At 37.9% G+C, this 16130-nt stretch overlaps 1 protein-coding gene across 4 annotated transcripts in view; it reads right to left on the bottom strand.

Moving 5' to 3' along the window:
* Positions 1–428: 428 nt before the first annotated feature.
* TMEM26 (transmembrane protein 26) overlaps positions 429–16130 on the bottom strand; it is a 63901-nt gene continuing 48199 nt past the window's right edge. For 3 of the 4 annotated variants that reach the window (XM_086382324.1, XM_086382326.1, XM_086382325.1), the window contains 2 exons: positions 7668–7744; positions 429–4747 (listed from right to left, as the gene is read on the bottom strand). In XM_086382324.1, coding sequence (XP_086238450.1) covers positions 4323–4747; positions 7668–7744 — 502 coding nt within the window. In that variant the 3' untranslated portion in view covers positions 429–4322. The remainder of the gene's footprint in view (positions 4748–7667; positions 7745–16130) is intronic. The other variant, XM_086382328.1, reaches the window with a different exon arrangement.

The following is a 16130-nucleotide window of genomic DNA, read 5'->3' as shown; positions in this document are numbered from 1 at the left end:
ACCTTTTGCCATTTAGAAATTTTAAATCTTTGCATAGGAAAATCTGTCATTCTTTTCTTTCATAGCTTCGGGGGTTTCTAACTTGCCTTGGAAGGTATTTCCCACTCCCCAAATGCTAAAGATACATTCCATATTTTCTTCTAATATTTTAGAGTTTTCACTTTTACACTTAGATCTTTAGTCCATCTGGAATTTATTTCTATATATTGCATGAGATAAAAAATTAACTTTATTTTTTCCAGATGGTTTGCAGGATTTCCCAACATCATTTATAAAATTGGTCAATCTTTCCTCACTAGTTTGAAATGCCACTTTCATCACATTCTAAATAAGTCAGTTTTCTTTTTAAGCCAGAGCTTAAAAACTAAATGAAATGAATTACAGTAGAGAACAAAGATAGGAAATGGAGGCAAAAAAACAGACATTGATAGAGTTCTACACAAACTATTTAATGTATATAATACAATACAAATGTCATTCATAGCAAAATAGTAAAAATATAAATAATTCAGAGCAAACATTCTTATAAAATATTCTAGTAAGAAAGATTCAGAGGATGGACACCCATGAAATATAAGTGTGCAGGAGTTATTTAAACATTGTTTACAGTTACTCCCATCATGTGGATTGTTATTTAAAGCCTCAAAACTATAAACATCCTCAAGCTGCCTAGTTTAACTCCAAATCAGATATTACTGAGAGAGGATCAGAATGTACATTAAGTAAAAAAAGCCTAAAATTAGGGGGGGAAAAGTAACGGTCTCTTCTGTTTTAATATTTCTAGATGGTTTGGCTTTTCATTGACATATCTAAGGCTCTAGATGTATGTCAGTGTGTATGTCGTACATATATGTAGAGTGAAGGTGGAACAGTGGTTCTGTGCAATCCTTTTTCTCTTTTAACAGAAGAGTTAATTAAGAGTCATCGAGATCAACTGCCGAAGATAACAAGAGTCAGTGTGAACTCTGAATTCTTGGTGGAAATACCAAAATATGTGCACTAAAATGCATGCCTTCCCAAGGCTTTGAAAGATCTGTGAAATAACAAGTTGACAATTACTATTATGATCCTGAATCCTGATAGTTCTCAGCTACATCCTTTTAGTCTTCAAAAGCCTGAAGTGCTCCTACCCTTCACTTTGTTAGTGGAACTACAACAGAGCTAACTGATGCATTTGTGAAACTGTCTTCACTTTGGAAGATTAGAAAGAATATTATTGGCCAAGAAAAATTTCCATTTCCTCATGTTATCTGTTCCAGCTTAGATCAAAATTAACAGAGTAGTCAGAAGAGAAAGACAGTTCACTAATCTTGCAGTGGCAAGTCATGTCCTCTAGGAAGTAAAGAAAGGCCAGAAGATGATTGTTAGGTGTGTTTCTACACAGCGCCACTCTGTTTTCTCACAAATGAAATGGCAGGATTTTAGGAAGGACATTCAGTTGAGTTCATCAGCAATTAAATAGCAGCAACAGTAGTAATAACAGCAGCACCAACAACCACAAATAAGCCACTTTGTTCAGTGGCGAGGATATGGATGTTCTGTGTCTGTGAGGGGTTGGTAGAGAGGTATGGCCTGTTTTGCGTTGTATGAATGGTATAAGTCAGTTATGCTGCACAGATAAAGCAGAAGCCAGTCCCAGAATGTCAGCCTCTGGGAAGTAACTGCTATTCAGGGCACTTTACAGCAAATACTATAAATGTTTTAATAGTTTAAAAAACATCCATAATACTATAAATGGATGTTTTCAAACATTACAATATTTAGCAAACTACAATAAAAACATGCAATTAACTAAGTCAAGTTTTAAGTTTTCAACAAGGGTCCTAAGCATAGAACCTGAACTTAGGTTTTATTTTTCAATAAACTAAATGAATATAGATTTTCTTGACTATGGAAAACGGTCCGAGAGAGTGGCCATTCTGGCAGTCAGGTTAACAGATGTTTCCCTTAATAGTCTTTCCTGGAAACTCTTGCAGAGCATGTGTCTCTTTTGCCACCGCTACTTGTTGAGACAGCTTCCCAGGCGGCGCTAGTGGTAAAGAACCTGCCTGCCAATGCAGGAGACAGGAGATATGGATTCAATCTCTGGGTCAGGAAGATCCCCTCGAGAAGGAAATGGCAACCCACTCCAGTATCCTTGCCTGGAGAATCCCACAGACAGAGGAGCCTGGCGGGCTACAGTCCATAGGGTCGCATGAAGTCAGATATGACTGAAGTAACTTAGCATGCACGTACTTGCTAAGATTGTCTTGGTTGCTCTCTGCCTTCCTGGCAGTGGAGTAAAGCTAGACTCTGGACTTTCTTTTTCCCAGGCCTTTGGAGGACTGCTAATTACAAAATACTTAAGTACTAGAAACTCATTCACTGAGCCAAGCCAAGTCTCAGAGTCAAAAGCATTTTAAAAATATCTGCACAACAGCCATACTTCTTCATACTTCATCTATTTTTAGAGGCCCAATATTTGTTTTGCTGGAAAAGAAAAATTAAAACATAAAAAGCATGCCCATGAGCAAATCTGCAATAATAAGCGGCACATACATGTTGTAGAGGAAAACATTCAACATAAGACAGTCAACCTAAAAACAGATTTCAGCTGAGTATCTTTATAAATAGAAGTTATTATTTTGTGTTCAATTGCTAAATGTTTTAAATAACATGCCCTTAAAAGTTATCAAGTTCTTTATATAAATACAATTTCCTGATGTTAACTTTTCATAAAATTATTATGGAAAATTATAAATGTAGTCTATTATTTTCATGTGTAATTTTGCAATCATCATATTGTTAAAATTAGAAACATGAGGAAGAAAAGAAACAGAAACATTATCAAGCACCAAAGAAACTATTAACTGAAAAATATTAATTTTTCTGTATAAAAACGGTTTGTCTATGCAACTATTAAATAGTTTGAACAGATATCATGTCACACAGATTTATAGATAAAATTTGTCCCAATTGGGTGTCTCTAGGTCATATCCAATTTAAGTTCACACCCTGCCTTATCTTTAATGTCCCTTTCAATTCCTGAGCATAATAACAAGGTGGAATTATGCTTTGAACCCTAAAGGAACAGTTTTGGAGTTGTTTGCCTTGTATAATTACTGCTATAAAGCCAGGTAAGTTTTCACACTGTATCTTTAAAAGCAAAAATCATTTTAAAAGGTTCTGAATTGCCTCCAACTGGAACGTACAGAGGCATATGAAAGGAAAATACAGCTTTTTCAGTACTGGGGAAATGCAGTCCTAATGCAGGGAAGAAAAGCAAATTTCCTGATTTCCACAATGCTGTGGCATTTTCTGACCCCCGTCACTCATCAAGGGCTGTCGGTGGTGAGAAGGGCTAATGCAAGCCTCCATCACCACCATCTTCCCGAGACCAAAGGCTGGCTCCAGCTGTGGCAGTTCAGAGGCGCTCCCAGGACTGCAGGCGGACACCAGCGATTGTGGTAACACTTAAAGGGCCTGAAATACCTTTATTCACTGTTTCAGTGCTTTCTTGCATCAACCCACATAATTCGACTTGGCAATATAGAAAATGGTAAAGTGGAGTTAAGGAAAATCCTGACGAAGACTGCAAATCATGTTCAGAGTGGAAACTGTGACTGTCAGCATTACCAGTATTTCCTGCCCCACAACCAGTAGATCTGTAACCAAAATGGCTTGCTGTGAATTTTGCAGCACCCAAGCCAAAGCAATAACATTTCCAGAAAAGCATATGCACCATGACAGAAGACCGCAGCAGCCCAGAAAAATGATTTTCCTGGGAAGGTCCATGCAGTGATGAATAGGGCTCTTGATGCTATGGCAGCTGGGCAGAGATTTTCACTGTTTCCAGCCCACAGTGAGGTAATTTTAAAGGCACTTTTCCCTTCATTTGTTCTACATTCACTGAATGTACATTTTTTGATGTCAGAGGCACACTGCAGAAAAGATCAGATAAGATAGTCTGACAATAGAGCCAAAGTTCAAAGATGCTCTATTTTCAGGTAACAGCCGCGACAGCTTGTCTGCATTAAATCTCTCGAGGGCATGTCACTCTAACCCTGTCCACAGCTTTTCAAACAGTTCAAAACAAACAAATCACTTAGTCACTGAACAACTCGAACATCTGATACCATCACACAGAAGTTGTAGCGATAGCCACTAATCAAAGTTCTTTTCATTCCGTTCAAAAAAGAAAATTTTTCAGCTTTGGTTTAAGATCACTTTTTATGTTGTTCTTTTGAAAATTATTATATGCCAAAGCCAAAAAAAGAAGATTCTGTCTGAAAGACGAACCAGAAAGTCAAGCTGTCTAGCTGCACGCTGCTGTCAGCGACTAACTATGGTGTGGGGTGGGAGTCATCGGAGGTGACCGGCGAGGCCTGTAAAGGAATAGCCAAGGCCTCCATGGAACTGCCTGGCCAGGCCTCAGGTGAGACCCCACGCTCAGCAGGTACATCCGGGCATCTGTGCTCTCCTTTCCAGCGTTCCCGCTGACTTCGCAAGGAAGCGCGTACATCCAAGGCCAACACCACCAGGCGGTAGAACTGTAACACCACCACCAGGAAATTCTTGGCAGCAAAGAACACTAGCATCTGGTTGATCACTTCGAAATAGGTCATGAGTATGAGCCGCACAACAAGGAAGGGACCATCTTGTATGAAGATACTGATTCCAATGTTCCATAGGTCGGCACTGTATTGGCAGAAGAACCGGCTGGAGAACCCCCTCGTTGTCATGGACACGGGGCACACGACATTCTGTACTGAAAACACAAGACAGGCCAATTAACGCAGGTCTCTGAAATGCACAAAAGAATGGAGGGGGTAAAAGCCATCAAACACTGGGGCTACACTAGTTCACGATTGGGAGTGAGCCTGTAATTTCATTCTGCGGGGCAGGGGCATAGAAACAGCTGAAACCACCCTGCCATTGGACATCCTTCATCACTTTATATTCAAAATGCATCATCTGTTTTAAGTCCAATCAAACACATGAAAGAAAACCAGCCTCTACTTTCTATCCATGTAAAAAAAATTCAGCTCACCTTCAAGTCCTCACACTGAGGAAAGCACCATTAACTAGCTAGATAAAGAACAGAAGAAACTGCCCTGTCTTTGAAGTCTGCAGCATAGGGAGGCAGCAGGGCGGCAGGGTACTCTGGGCCTCAAGTCAGGGAGTCTGGCTGCTGCTTCTGGCTTCCTTACTTTCTAACAGCAAGATGCTGGCCACGTTACTTAGGCTGCCTGGGCCTCAGTTTCTTCCTTTGAAAACTGCAGAACAATGATACCTTTGAGGAGAGGGGCCCCTGTTCCCTGACTCTTTTTGTTTCCATTAGACTAACACCCTGGCAACTCTCCTTTCTCCCTGTCCGTCTTTCCCTTAAGATAATGTATGACTTACCTGGCTGCTAAATTTGGAAGATAAATCGGAGTATACATGGCCAAGATCCTTCTGCATCCTTTCTTTGGTACCTACCTATTTACTGGCTGACTCACTCAGGCCTCTATGTAAATTGTGTTGTGAAAACTCAAAGTGCTTCTTCAAATTCAAACTTAAGTCATGTTAAACATATTTCTCTAATGGTAGTGGGAAAAAAGCCCAAATAACTGCCATTGTTATTATATTTTGTCTAATTCCTTATGGTTTTGTTTCACAGTTTACAAGAAAGACTGAATATAATTACTGATTTTCCAGTTGAACAAAAGGAGGTCCAATCAACAATGGAACCTTATTTGTTTTAATTTTTAAAATGTAAATTTAATTCAGGGTCAAGGGCAGAAAATAGTCCTTTTATAATAATACAGCCTTCCACGTGGAGTTTTCAAACAAAGAATGCCTTCGTCTATTGGAGCCTGCAAATACTATGAAGCCGCTTTGATATGGGTGCACATAATGTACTGTTTGTTGGAAAATACAATCGTGATTTAGTCAGAAGTAACATTTGGTCTTTGTTTTTCAAACAGCTGCATAACATTACCACCCATGAAAGTTTACAAAATTTCTTTCTTAAATAAAAATTTTCCAAGTGAGGCTATAAACCACAAGATATGGGAGGGTAAGGATGAGCAGAGGGAATGACAAAAGAAAAACCAAGATAAGATCAATAATAGCCTTTCCTAAGATGTTAGGGTCAGGAAATGTCTCCCAGAGGATCTCCTAAGGGTATCTTTCAACATCTAAATTGATGATGCCTAATATTCTGGCAGAGGACACCAGCTGATCGATGGGGATAGAGCACGTGTGTGTGTGTGTGTGTGTGTGTGTGTGTGTACTTATTTGTACACATTTGTTTGCAGTTATTAACTCGTAATTAGGTTCTGAGCATTTCCAAAAAGCCACAGCCATGCTTTCCATCTATTCTGTTGACAATTTTGTTTTGCAAAAGTGGATGCTAAAGTCTAAAATGGCCTCTGAAACTTCTGTGCTTATCGGAGTGGACCGGAAAAGGATGCAGAAAAATTAAATATCTTTGTACAAAGATTCATTCTACCCCTGAGGTCATCAGGTAGGGTTCCATAAGAGAGGAATCAGACTTGAGGAAAATATAACTATTCAATCCAAGAACTTATTCAGAGTGAAATGGTATCCAGGAGAATTGCCACATCAAAATTCTAGGGCTCCTAGAATTTATAGGCTCACTCCAGGTCAATGCAGTACAATAAAACCATCTGTATTAATAAAAAAAATATACATTCTATATCTGTGCTGACAACACAGCCATGTATGACCACTGAGCAGGCTAGTGTGACTGAGGAACTGAACTTTTAATTTGACTTTATTTTAATAACTTTAAATAGCCACATGCGGCCAGTGGGTACTGTACTGGATAACATAGCACTAGATCATCAGTATGAAATGCCTGAGAAACAGTTTACTTCTGGCAAAGTCTTAGGAGGTTTATGTTTTTATTAAAATAAGCCCAGTGGGAGTATAAGACCCTCTACTGAAGAAAAAAATCCAGTTTTCCATGTGGCCCTGAAACTGCTCTTATTCCTTTCGAAGTTCTAATACAAAGGTCTGACAAAAGAATGAAAAAGTGAAAGTGAAAGTGAAGTCGCATCTGACTCTTTGCGACCTCATGGACTACAGTCCACCAGGCTCCTCTGTCCATGGGATTTTCCAGGCAGGAGTACTGGAGTGGGTTGCCATTTCTTTCTCCAGGGAATCTTCCCGACCCAGGGATCCAACCCAGGTCTCCTGCATTGCAGGTGGACGCTTTAACCTCTGAGCTACCAGGGAAGCCCCCAAAATATCAAGAGATAGCATGTATATGCCAGTAACTATGCTAATAAGCACAATCGTTACAAACTACATCTTATTTTTGTCACCACAAGAACACTCAACCCTCACTACAACAATTATCAACCCTATTTCATGGATGAAAAACTGAGGCTCCTAACTAATTTGCAGAAGTGAGGGAACCACTGTATGAAATGGACATAAGATTGTGCTCTTATCCTGTCAACTATCTCAGGTTCACCAGGTACTTGAAAGGAACCTTCTTGTGGCTCTCCCGAGTTTCAACCCACTTTTCTTCTAAACTGACCTGGAACTAACACTGAGATATCAAAGTGATAAAAAAAAAAAAAGATAGTCCTCTCAAATGACTCCTTAGCTTCATTACAGTTTCATAATCAAGAGTTGTTATTTTCTGTTTCTCTGAGCAAACATCAGATACTTACCTGCCAGGTCAAGTGGAAATTGTAGCATGCTCCAGGTCCATATAACAAGGATGGAATAAACCAGGGCAGGGCTATTCCTGGAATGTAGAAAAGATTTTAAATTAGCGATGAAAAATATGATCACATGCAGAAAAATAGTTCCTCTTTTTTCTCCTTTTTGACTATACCCTAATAAACGAGAGTTGTCAAAATATCACCAAGATATTTGTGAAAAATCCATGCATGATTAAAATGAAATAATGAAAAAGAAGTTTTAAAAAATATGAAACTTAAAATCCAACTTCCACATGTAGCAACATCTATGTGAATCATGGGAAGACCTGTTGGTCCTATATTGCTGTATTTCATTTTACAAAATTACAGAAGCATTATAGGACAAAAGTTAGATATTAACCTGAAAATTCGGAGGGGTTATTTCAAGAAATTTCAAGGACAGAAAGTGAAAATTGTCCCAAGTTCCCAAGACTCTGACTTAAAAATCCCTCTCAAAAGGGCTGGATAAGGCTCAACAACTAAGAGCTTAGCATGTGAAAGACACTCCATCCTCAGCTGGAGAAAAAGTGGGAAGATAAATCCAATAATCAAAGATTTACAGTGGACACTAGGAGGTAAACTATTTCATTCACAATTGAAGCTGTTTCAGTTGTGAATCAAGGAATAAGATTGTTTTATTCACCACTGGATTCCCAGTGCCTACAACAGTGCTTGGGAAATAACAGTCACTCAGAAATATTTATGGAAGGAATTGTTGCATGTACAAAAGGATCCATACCTGGAAAACGTACAGATGTCATAGACGGAGGAGAATGGTCTCAAAGACTAAAGTCAGAAAGAATAGAGGTTACAAAAATATAAAGGATATGAAAGAAGAATCAAAGTCACTCTTTTACAGCAAAAACCCAAAGGAAGTTATCAATTTGAGGTTAGTGGTGTAATAACAGATTTTGTTGCCAACTTCTCTGTCAAGAGGGATTTCCAGAATGGAAAGGGATAGAAAAACATCAGGGAAGAGTAATTGAAACCAAATTCAATGAGGTGATTGTAAGGGATGTTTTTAAATGTTCCAAGTATTGAAGTCCTGAAAAATTAGATCTCAAAACTCAGAGAATTTGTAAATGAGATTTCTAAGCCATCATTATCTATCCTGGCAGTTGATGGTGCAGACAAGGTTGGTGACAAAAAAATGAGGTCTTAACTTTCAAAACGAAGCAAAAGTATATCTTGAACTATAAAGGCGCATTTACTCTTAATCCCTGGCTAGATTATAAAACTGGTTATTTGAAAGATTTCTGAGAGCCTGTATTGAAGAGAACAGTAATTACTAGGAATCATCACAGGTTTCCTGAGAACAAAAGCACTCATCTAAGATTATTTTCTCTCTCTCTTTCCTTTTCTTTAAAAATAGAGTTAGGATTACTAAGCAGGTAATGATATATAAATTAATAATAGACATTTGGATTTAAACAAGGCTCATGAAAAAGCCTCCCATGGTGTTCTTATTAGCAAGATGAAGAAATGTTCTGGGTGTGAGTACAGTTAGGTGGGTTCCTAACTGCGTAAATGACTCCCCAAAGGAAGCTCTCTACCGGGTCGCTGCAGGCTCTGCTTTTGATTCTGTTGCACTTCACATTTCATCCCTGAGTTGGTTGCTGATGCTGATGGAAGGCTTCTCCTATGCACATATGACACTGGAGTTTGGATCGGAAACCAATACCTCAGAAGACACAATCAGGATCCCCAGAGATCTTGACAGGGTGTAACTGGATGACCTTAATAGGATAGAAGAGGTGGCACTTCATGGCAGCCATTCAAAAGGCTCAAGGATTTTCCCTTCCTATTATCTAATTATGAGTCCACGGTGTGACATAATTTTTGATTTTCCAAAATCAAATGCAATCATAGATCACTTCCCAAGAAGTATAAGTCAAGAATTTTAAATGAAAATGCCGGGGGGATGTGGTCTATAATTTTCCCTTTGCAGTTTCAATGTCTATATTTAGCACACCTTCAATAAGTGCCTGGATTTTTAAATAATCTTACCTGCAGTTTCTGAGCTCATACTATGTGCCAGGGAGTTTTCTAAGTATTTAGCCCTGCAGTCACACTTAATCCTCATACCGGCTCAACAAATGGGTACACTTATGATCCCTATTTGGCCAGTGATTTCAGCATCCACCCTTTTAACCTTTACATGATAGTATTTCCATGAAGAAAATGGAAAGTTTTAGCCCTGCTCTGTTCTACAGTGTTCAGAGTATATCTGAAATATTATGTGCTGCCTTCATGTTTTAGGAGGAACATTTAAAATGTCTTTGGTCCAAAGGAGAGAGTCTAGGATGGAGAAAGACCTCAGAGCCATGTTAGAGACGGCATAGTTCATGAAACTAAAAACCAGAGACGATTCCTTAAAAACTGAAAGGGTTATCATCTGGAAAATGAATTAAACTTATTTCTTGTGACTTCAGAGAACCAATTCAGGTTCAAAGGATTTTAGCTGCACCTATAAGAATCCAAATTTCATCACAATAGAGGAAAGTACTTTCTTATAATATTAACTCAAAATAGAATGAGTTGCCCCTGGGGTTAGTATATTCTCTATTAGTGAAAATGTTCAAAGAAAGTCTGGACAAAAACTTATTGAGAACATTTTGGAGAGGATTTTGCAAGAGATGTAAAATAGATTTCTCCATAGATGGTCACTTTTGAAGTTTCTTCTCATCTCAGACTTCAATAATTCTACCAAAAACCTCATGTGCAATTTTGTCTGCAAGGCAGCAGAAAGAAATGGTAAGGCATGAACTCTGGTGCTGGGTTGCCAGAATTCAAACATCAGCTCTAACCCTCACCAGAAAGACAGGGCGTGGGCCTCCAATCCCAGACTAATCATTTACCAGCTACATGAATATGGACAAATAATTTAATACCTATGTGCTTTAGTTTGGTGTTTTAGTTGCTAAGTCAAGTCATGTCTGACTATTTGTGACCCCATGGACTGTAACCTGCCAGGCTCCTCTGTCCTTGAGATTCTCCAGGCCAGAATACTGGACCGGGTTGCCATTTTCTTCAAGGGATCTTCTCCTGCTTCAGTTCACCTACTTTCAATGACAATAATAATAGCTACTGGATTTTATTTCATAGTTGTATTACATGTTGTTTAAATATGTTAAACATATAAAATCAGCTCTCAAAACAGCACATGATACAGACTAAGCATAGTTGAGTCCTACAAGTTATATATATATTACTAGGTAACCTTGAGACTGTCACAACTTCTCTTGACTACCACTGTTAAACTTATAAAATTGTGATATTGATAGTCTCTACTTAATGGTATTATTGTAAAGACTAAATAACATATCACAACTAAAACCCTTAAAGCAGTGCTTGGAACACAGCAAGAGATAAATATTATCCAAGACTACTATTAGTAGTAGTAATAGTATTTTTATTATGGGAACATACTTCTTAAACACTTTGTGTTTTAACTTCATTATTATACAAAATAGGGATAAATAATAAGCTGACCTTGACCCTAAATAAGATTCTAACTCTATGATACTGAATATGTATTTTTTGCAAGTATTCTCTGAGCACATGCAATATGGGAGAATATGGGTATTGACAAATGTATTAGTAAAGTTATCAAACATAAATTTTGAAAAGATGATCAGAAAATCTTTGGAACAAATTTGCATTATGAATTCAGGCAGTAAAATTTACTCAAGAAGGTTAAACGCTGGAATATAATTAAATCACTAAGCTTAAATGGCAAACACTCCAAATTTATGAAGGAATTTTGGAATGAATTTATCCAACATTGTCTCTATTGTGTAATTGTCTCCCCCACTTGTCTTGCCCCATTTTCTCATGTGCAATCTATCTTCATAAATGTCAGCTGAGAAGCATGTAAGCAGACAATGGACTCTATTCATAGACAGACAAAAGATCTTTTGAAGTATAATTATAGATGTGAGTATCACTTCTCTACTTGGAAAACTTAGGAGCATAAAAGCCTGACATTTGGTAGATCAGTGCACCAAAAGTATTGAGTGAAAAACTAAAAATAAAGTCATGCACTGCTAGTTTTTTTAAGTTTATTGATTTACAATGTTGTGTTAATTTCTGCTGGACAGCAAAATGACTCAGTTATACATATATATATATTCTTTTTTACACTCCTTTCCATATGGTTTATCCTAGGACACTGAATTTAGTTCCCCATGCTATACAGTAGGACCAGTTGTCTCTCCATTCTATATGTAATAGTTTGCATCTACTCACCCCAAACTCCAACTTCCATCATTTCTCCACCCCACTTCTTGGCAACGATGTTTGTTCTCTATGTTCGTGAGTCTGTTTCTGCTTTGTAGGTAGGTTCATTTGTGTCTTTCTTTAGATTCCACATATAAGTGGTGTCATATGATATGCCTTTTTCCGACTTACTTCATTTAGTATGATAATCTCTAGTTGCATCCATGTTGCTGAAAATGGCATTATTTCATTCATCTTTAATGACTGAGTAATATCCATTGTATACATGTACCACATCTTTTTTATTCATTCAACTGTCAATAGATATTTAGGTATCATTTCCCTGTCTTGTCTATTGTAAATAATGCTGCTATGAATGTAGGAGTGCATTGTATCTTTTCGAATTATAATTTTGTCTGGATATATGCCCAGGAGTGAGATTGCTGGATCATCCTGTGCTGTGCTGTGCTTAGTCACTCAGTCATGTCTGATTCTTTGTGATCCCATGGACTGTAGCCCACAAGGCTCCTCTGTCCATGGGTATTCTCCAGGCAGGAATACTGGAGTGGGTTGCCATGCCTTCCTCCAGGTTGCTGGTTCATAGGGCAATCCTATTTTTAATTTTCTGAGGCTCCTCTATACTGTTTTCCATAGTGGCTGTACCAATTTACATTCCCATCACAGTGTAGGAAGGTTCCCTTTTCTCCATATCCTCTCCAGCATTTGTTATTTTAGACTTTTTAATGATGGCTATTCTGACCACTGAGAGATGATACTTCATTGTAGTTTTGATTTGCACTCTCTAATAATTAGTGATGCTGAGCATCTTTACATGTGCCTATTTGCCATCTGTATGTCTTTGGAGAAATGTTTATTTAGGTTCTTCTGCTCATTTTTTAATTAATTAATTTATTTTTTTATGTTGTTGAGTTGTGTGAGCCATTTGTATACTTTGGAAATTAAACCTGATTGGTCACATTGTTTGCAGATATTTTCTCCCATTCCATAGGTTGTCATTTCATTTTGTTTATGGCTTCCTTTGCTATAAAAAAGCTTGTAAGCTTGATTAGCTCCCATTTGTTTGTTTTTGTCTTTATTTCTATTGACTTGGAGATTGACCTAAGAAAACACTGGTATGGTTTATGTTGCAGAGCATTTTGCCTATGTTCTCTTCTAGAAGTTCTATTGTGTCTTGTCTTATAGTTGTCTTTATGGCATTTTGAGTTCATTTTTTATGCACATGTAAGGGTGTGTTTTCATGCATTGCTAATTTGCTTAACTATGTCTTTTTGGAAGTGTAAATTCATCCATAAATAACAGATAATCAGTGGATAGACTTGCTCTAGCTTTTTAAAAAGCATCCAACAAGCTTTTCAGAGGAGGGGAAAAATTAAGGGGAGAGAGAGAAGGAATGAAAGGAAATGAAGTATTAATCTAACCTGGAAGAAATGTTTCACCAAGCAAAAAGAGCTAAATTAAAAGAACACACAGTGTGAACATAGAAAAACTCCTTTGTTTGGTCAGATATTCACAGTGAAGTTGCAATAAGGCTACAGGAACATTTTACCAAATGTGTTTCTTCTTTTCAACAAATGATCTATGTTCAAAAAAAGACTGCAGAGTGATCTCCAAAGGTGTAAATAACCACTTAACCAGTGCTGGCAACTATATGGAAATTTAGACTTGTTAAAATGTTGGAGGGTGGCTGTAGCAGAATGAAATGGTCAGCAAACCCCGTCCCCAGCAAACATACATAACAATGGAAAAATGATCAAAAACAACCACTTCCTATCTCTGGAAATAAACCAAAGGCAAATAATAAATTGAGTAATTTATTCATGAAAAGCTGGTAGAACTTTAGTTAAGAAGAGTGAGTATCTAAGACATTCTTGCCCGTGGGATATTCCCTTATTCCTCCAGCTTTGTATGTAAAGGAAATTAAATAAGAATGAAGACTTCATTGAAGGCCATTGCAGTAAGCTTTGTATGTAAAGGAAATTAAATAAGAAATGAAGACTTCATTGAAGGCCATTGCAGTAAGGGAGAAAGACTGAATTCACCCCCATTGAAAGAAAAAGGCAGAAGAGTTTTTAAACAGGGGCATAAACTAGTGGGAAAGTACTGCTGCTGCTGCTGCTGCTGCTGCTGCTAAGTCACTTCAGTCATGTCTGACCCTGTGCGACCCCATAGACGGCAGCCCACCAGGCTTCCCCATCCTTGGGATTCTCTAGGCAAGAATACCGGAGTGCGTTGCCATTTCCTTCTACAATGCATGAAAGTGAAAAGTCAAAGTGAAGTTGCTCAGTCATGTCTGACTCATAGCGAGCCCATGGATTGCAGCCTACCAGGCTCCTCCATCCATGGGATTTTCCAGGCAAGAGTACTGGAGTGGCGTGCCATTGCCTTACTAGAGGACATTAAAGAGGGAAGTTGGTCAATGTGATTAGGCCATCTGTATTGCTTATTGGCACTGATCTAAGTTAGGTTCCTATCATCCCAAGAGTCTAGAAGACAGAAGTGCTATCTTTCTTGATGATCAAATTTCAAAGGGATAGCTCTTACATCCTTAAGAAAGATATTCCTGGGTTATATTATAAAACTGGAAAGAGGCTGAGAAAAGACTTGCATCTCAAAGGGATGGAGGAAGAATTTTTAGCCCCAAGTTTTTTAAAATAAATGCTTTAAGGAAAGGAAAATCAGAGGCCTATATGCAGGAATAAACCTTTTTAAAGTTTAGTCAAGATGAGGGAAATGTTAAGATTGTCTTGGTCAATCGGAGTAGTGGTTTTTACAACAGGTAGAGCTTGACAATGAAAACCAGAAGCTCCTTGTAATCAGAGTATTCGGACTTGATTTGAAGTAGAGTGTGAAATCCCATGGTTAAATGTGTGGTCAGGTAACAAATTTGGTTGGAAATGAATGGGGAAGTCCAAAACTTTGCTACTTTGAGGTTGCAATCCCAGTGGTGGTGAGTGGTTGACTAAACTTGAAATTTAATGGAGAAACTCCGAAAACAAGAGAGCCAGAGAAGGGCTAGGTAACATCTCCATGTATGCCAGACATATGCAGAGATGATCCAAGAAGGGTCAGTAAAGATTTGAAACTGGATAAATATGAAAACTTTGATGTACTTTCCAGTTCATACAAAGATCCATTTGTTCATGGAAGGTAGAAATAAAAAAGGCTCAAGGTGTTTGATCACAATCGCTGCTCAAATCATTGACTGATCATAAACTGTGCAATTATAGGTGTGACTCTAATAGCCACGCTAAAGACAAAAATAAGAAATAAAAAGAAACAAAACACGATCAACCAGAGACATCAGTGACTGGAATCCAAGGGAAGATAGAATCCTCAGAATACATTCAGGCAGTTTATTGAGACAACAAAAACAAGAAGATGCCTGAGGCATATGGGGAAGCCTGAGGATAATATATTGCAACACAATATAAAATGTCTAGTTTTTAGCCAAAAAAGTATGAGACATGCAAAGAAACAGGAATGTGTGGTTCAGCTCAGGAGAAAACAACAACAATCAATCAATCAATCACTAGAAACTAACTCTAATGGGGTCCAAATGTTGGGTTTAGCAGATAAAGACATCAGAGCGACTAAATAAATAACTTCAAACAATGAAAGAAAACTATGTTCCATAAACTAAAGAAAAGTATGATGACAATGATTCAACAAATAAATAACTGAACTATGAAATATAAACTAAAAAGAGACTTAAATAGAAATTCTGGAGTTGAAGATATGGGAACTGAAATGAAAATTTCACTAGGTGAACTCTGCAATTTGACTCTACATATATATTGAACATGGTAGACAAATCAGTGACCTGAAAGATAAATCCATGAAAACTATCCAGTCTAAAGACTAGAGAATAAAACAGATAGGAGAAAAAGAGTCTCAGAGGCCTACAGAATGCAACTAAGCGTATCTGTTTGTGATAGAAGTCCCAGAAAGAAGAAGAGACAATGGAGGAGAAAACGTGAAGAAATCACAGCTGAAAATTCCTCTGAGGAAAAATATTAGTTTACATATACTAGATCAACAGATCACAATAAACTGGAAAATTCTGAAAGAGATGGGAATACCAGATCACCTGACCTGCCTCTTGAGAAACCTGTATGCAGCTCAGGAAGCAACAGTTAGAACTGGACATGGGGCAACAGACTGGTTCCAAATAGGAAAAGGAGTACGTCAAGC

This window comes from Bos grunniens, chromosome 28, assembly GCF_055505025.1.
Source record: "Bos grunniens cultivar Pamir isolate PY7600 chromosome 28, Bosgru_T2T1.0, whole genome shotgun sequence".
Taxonomy (NCBI): domain Eukaryota; kingdom Metazoa; phylum Chordata; class Mammalia; order Artiodactyla; family Bovidae; genus Bos; species Bos grunniens.
The sequence above is the reverse complement of the archived record's forward strand: the minus strand, read 5'-3'. Positions and strand labels throughout refer to the sequence as shown.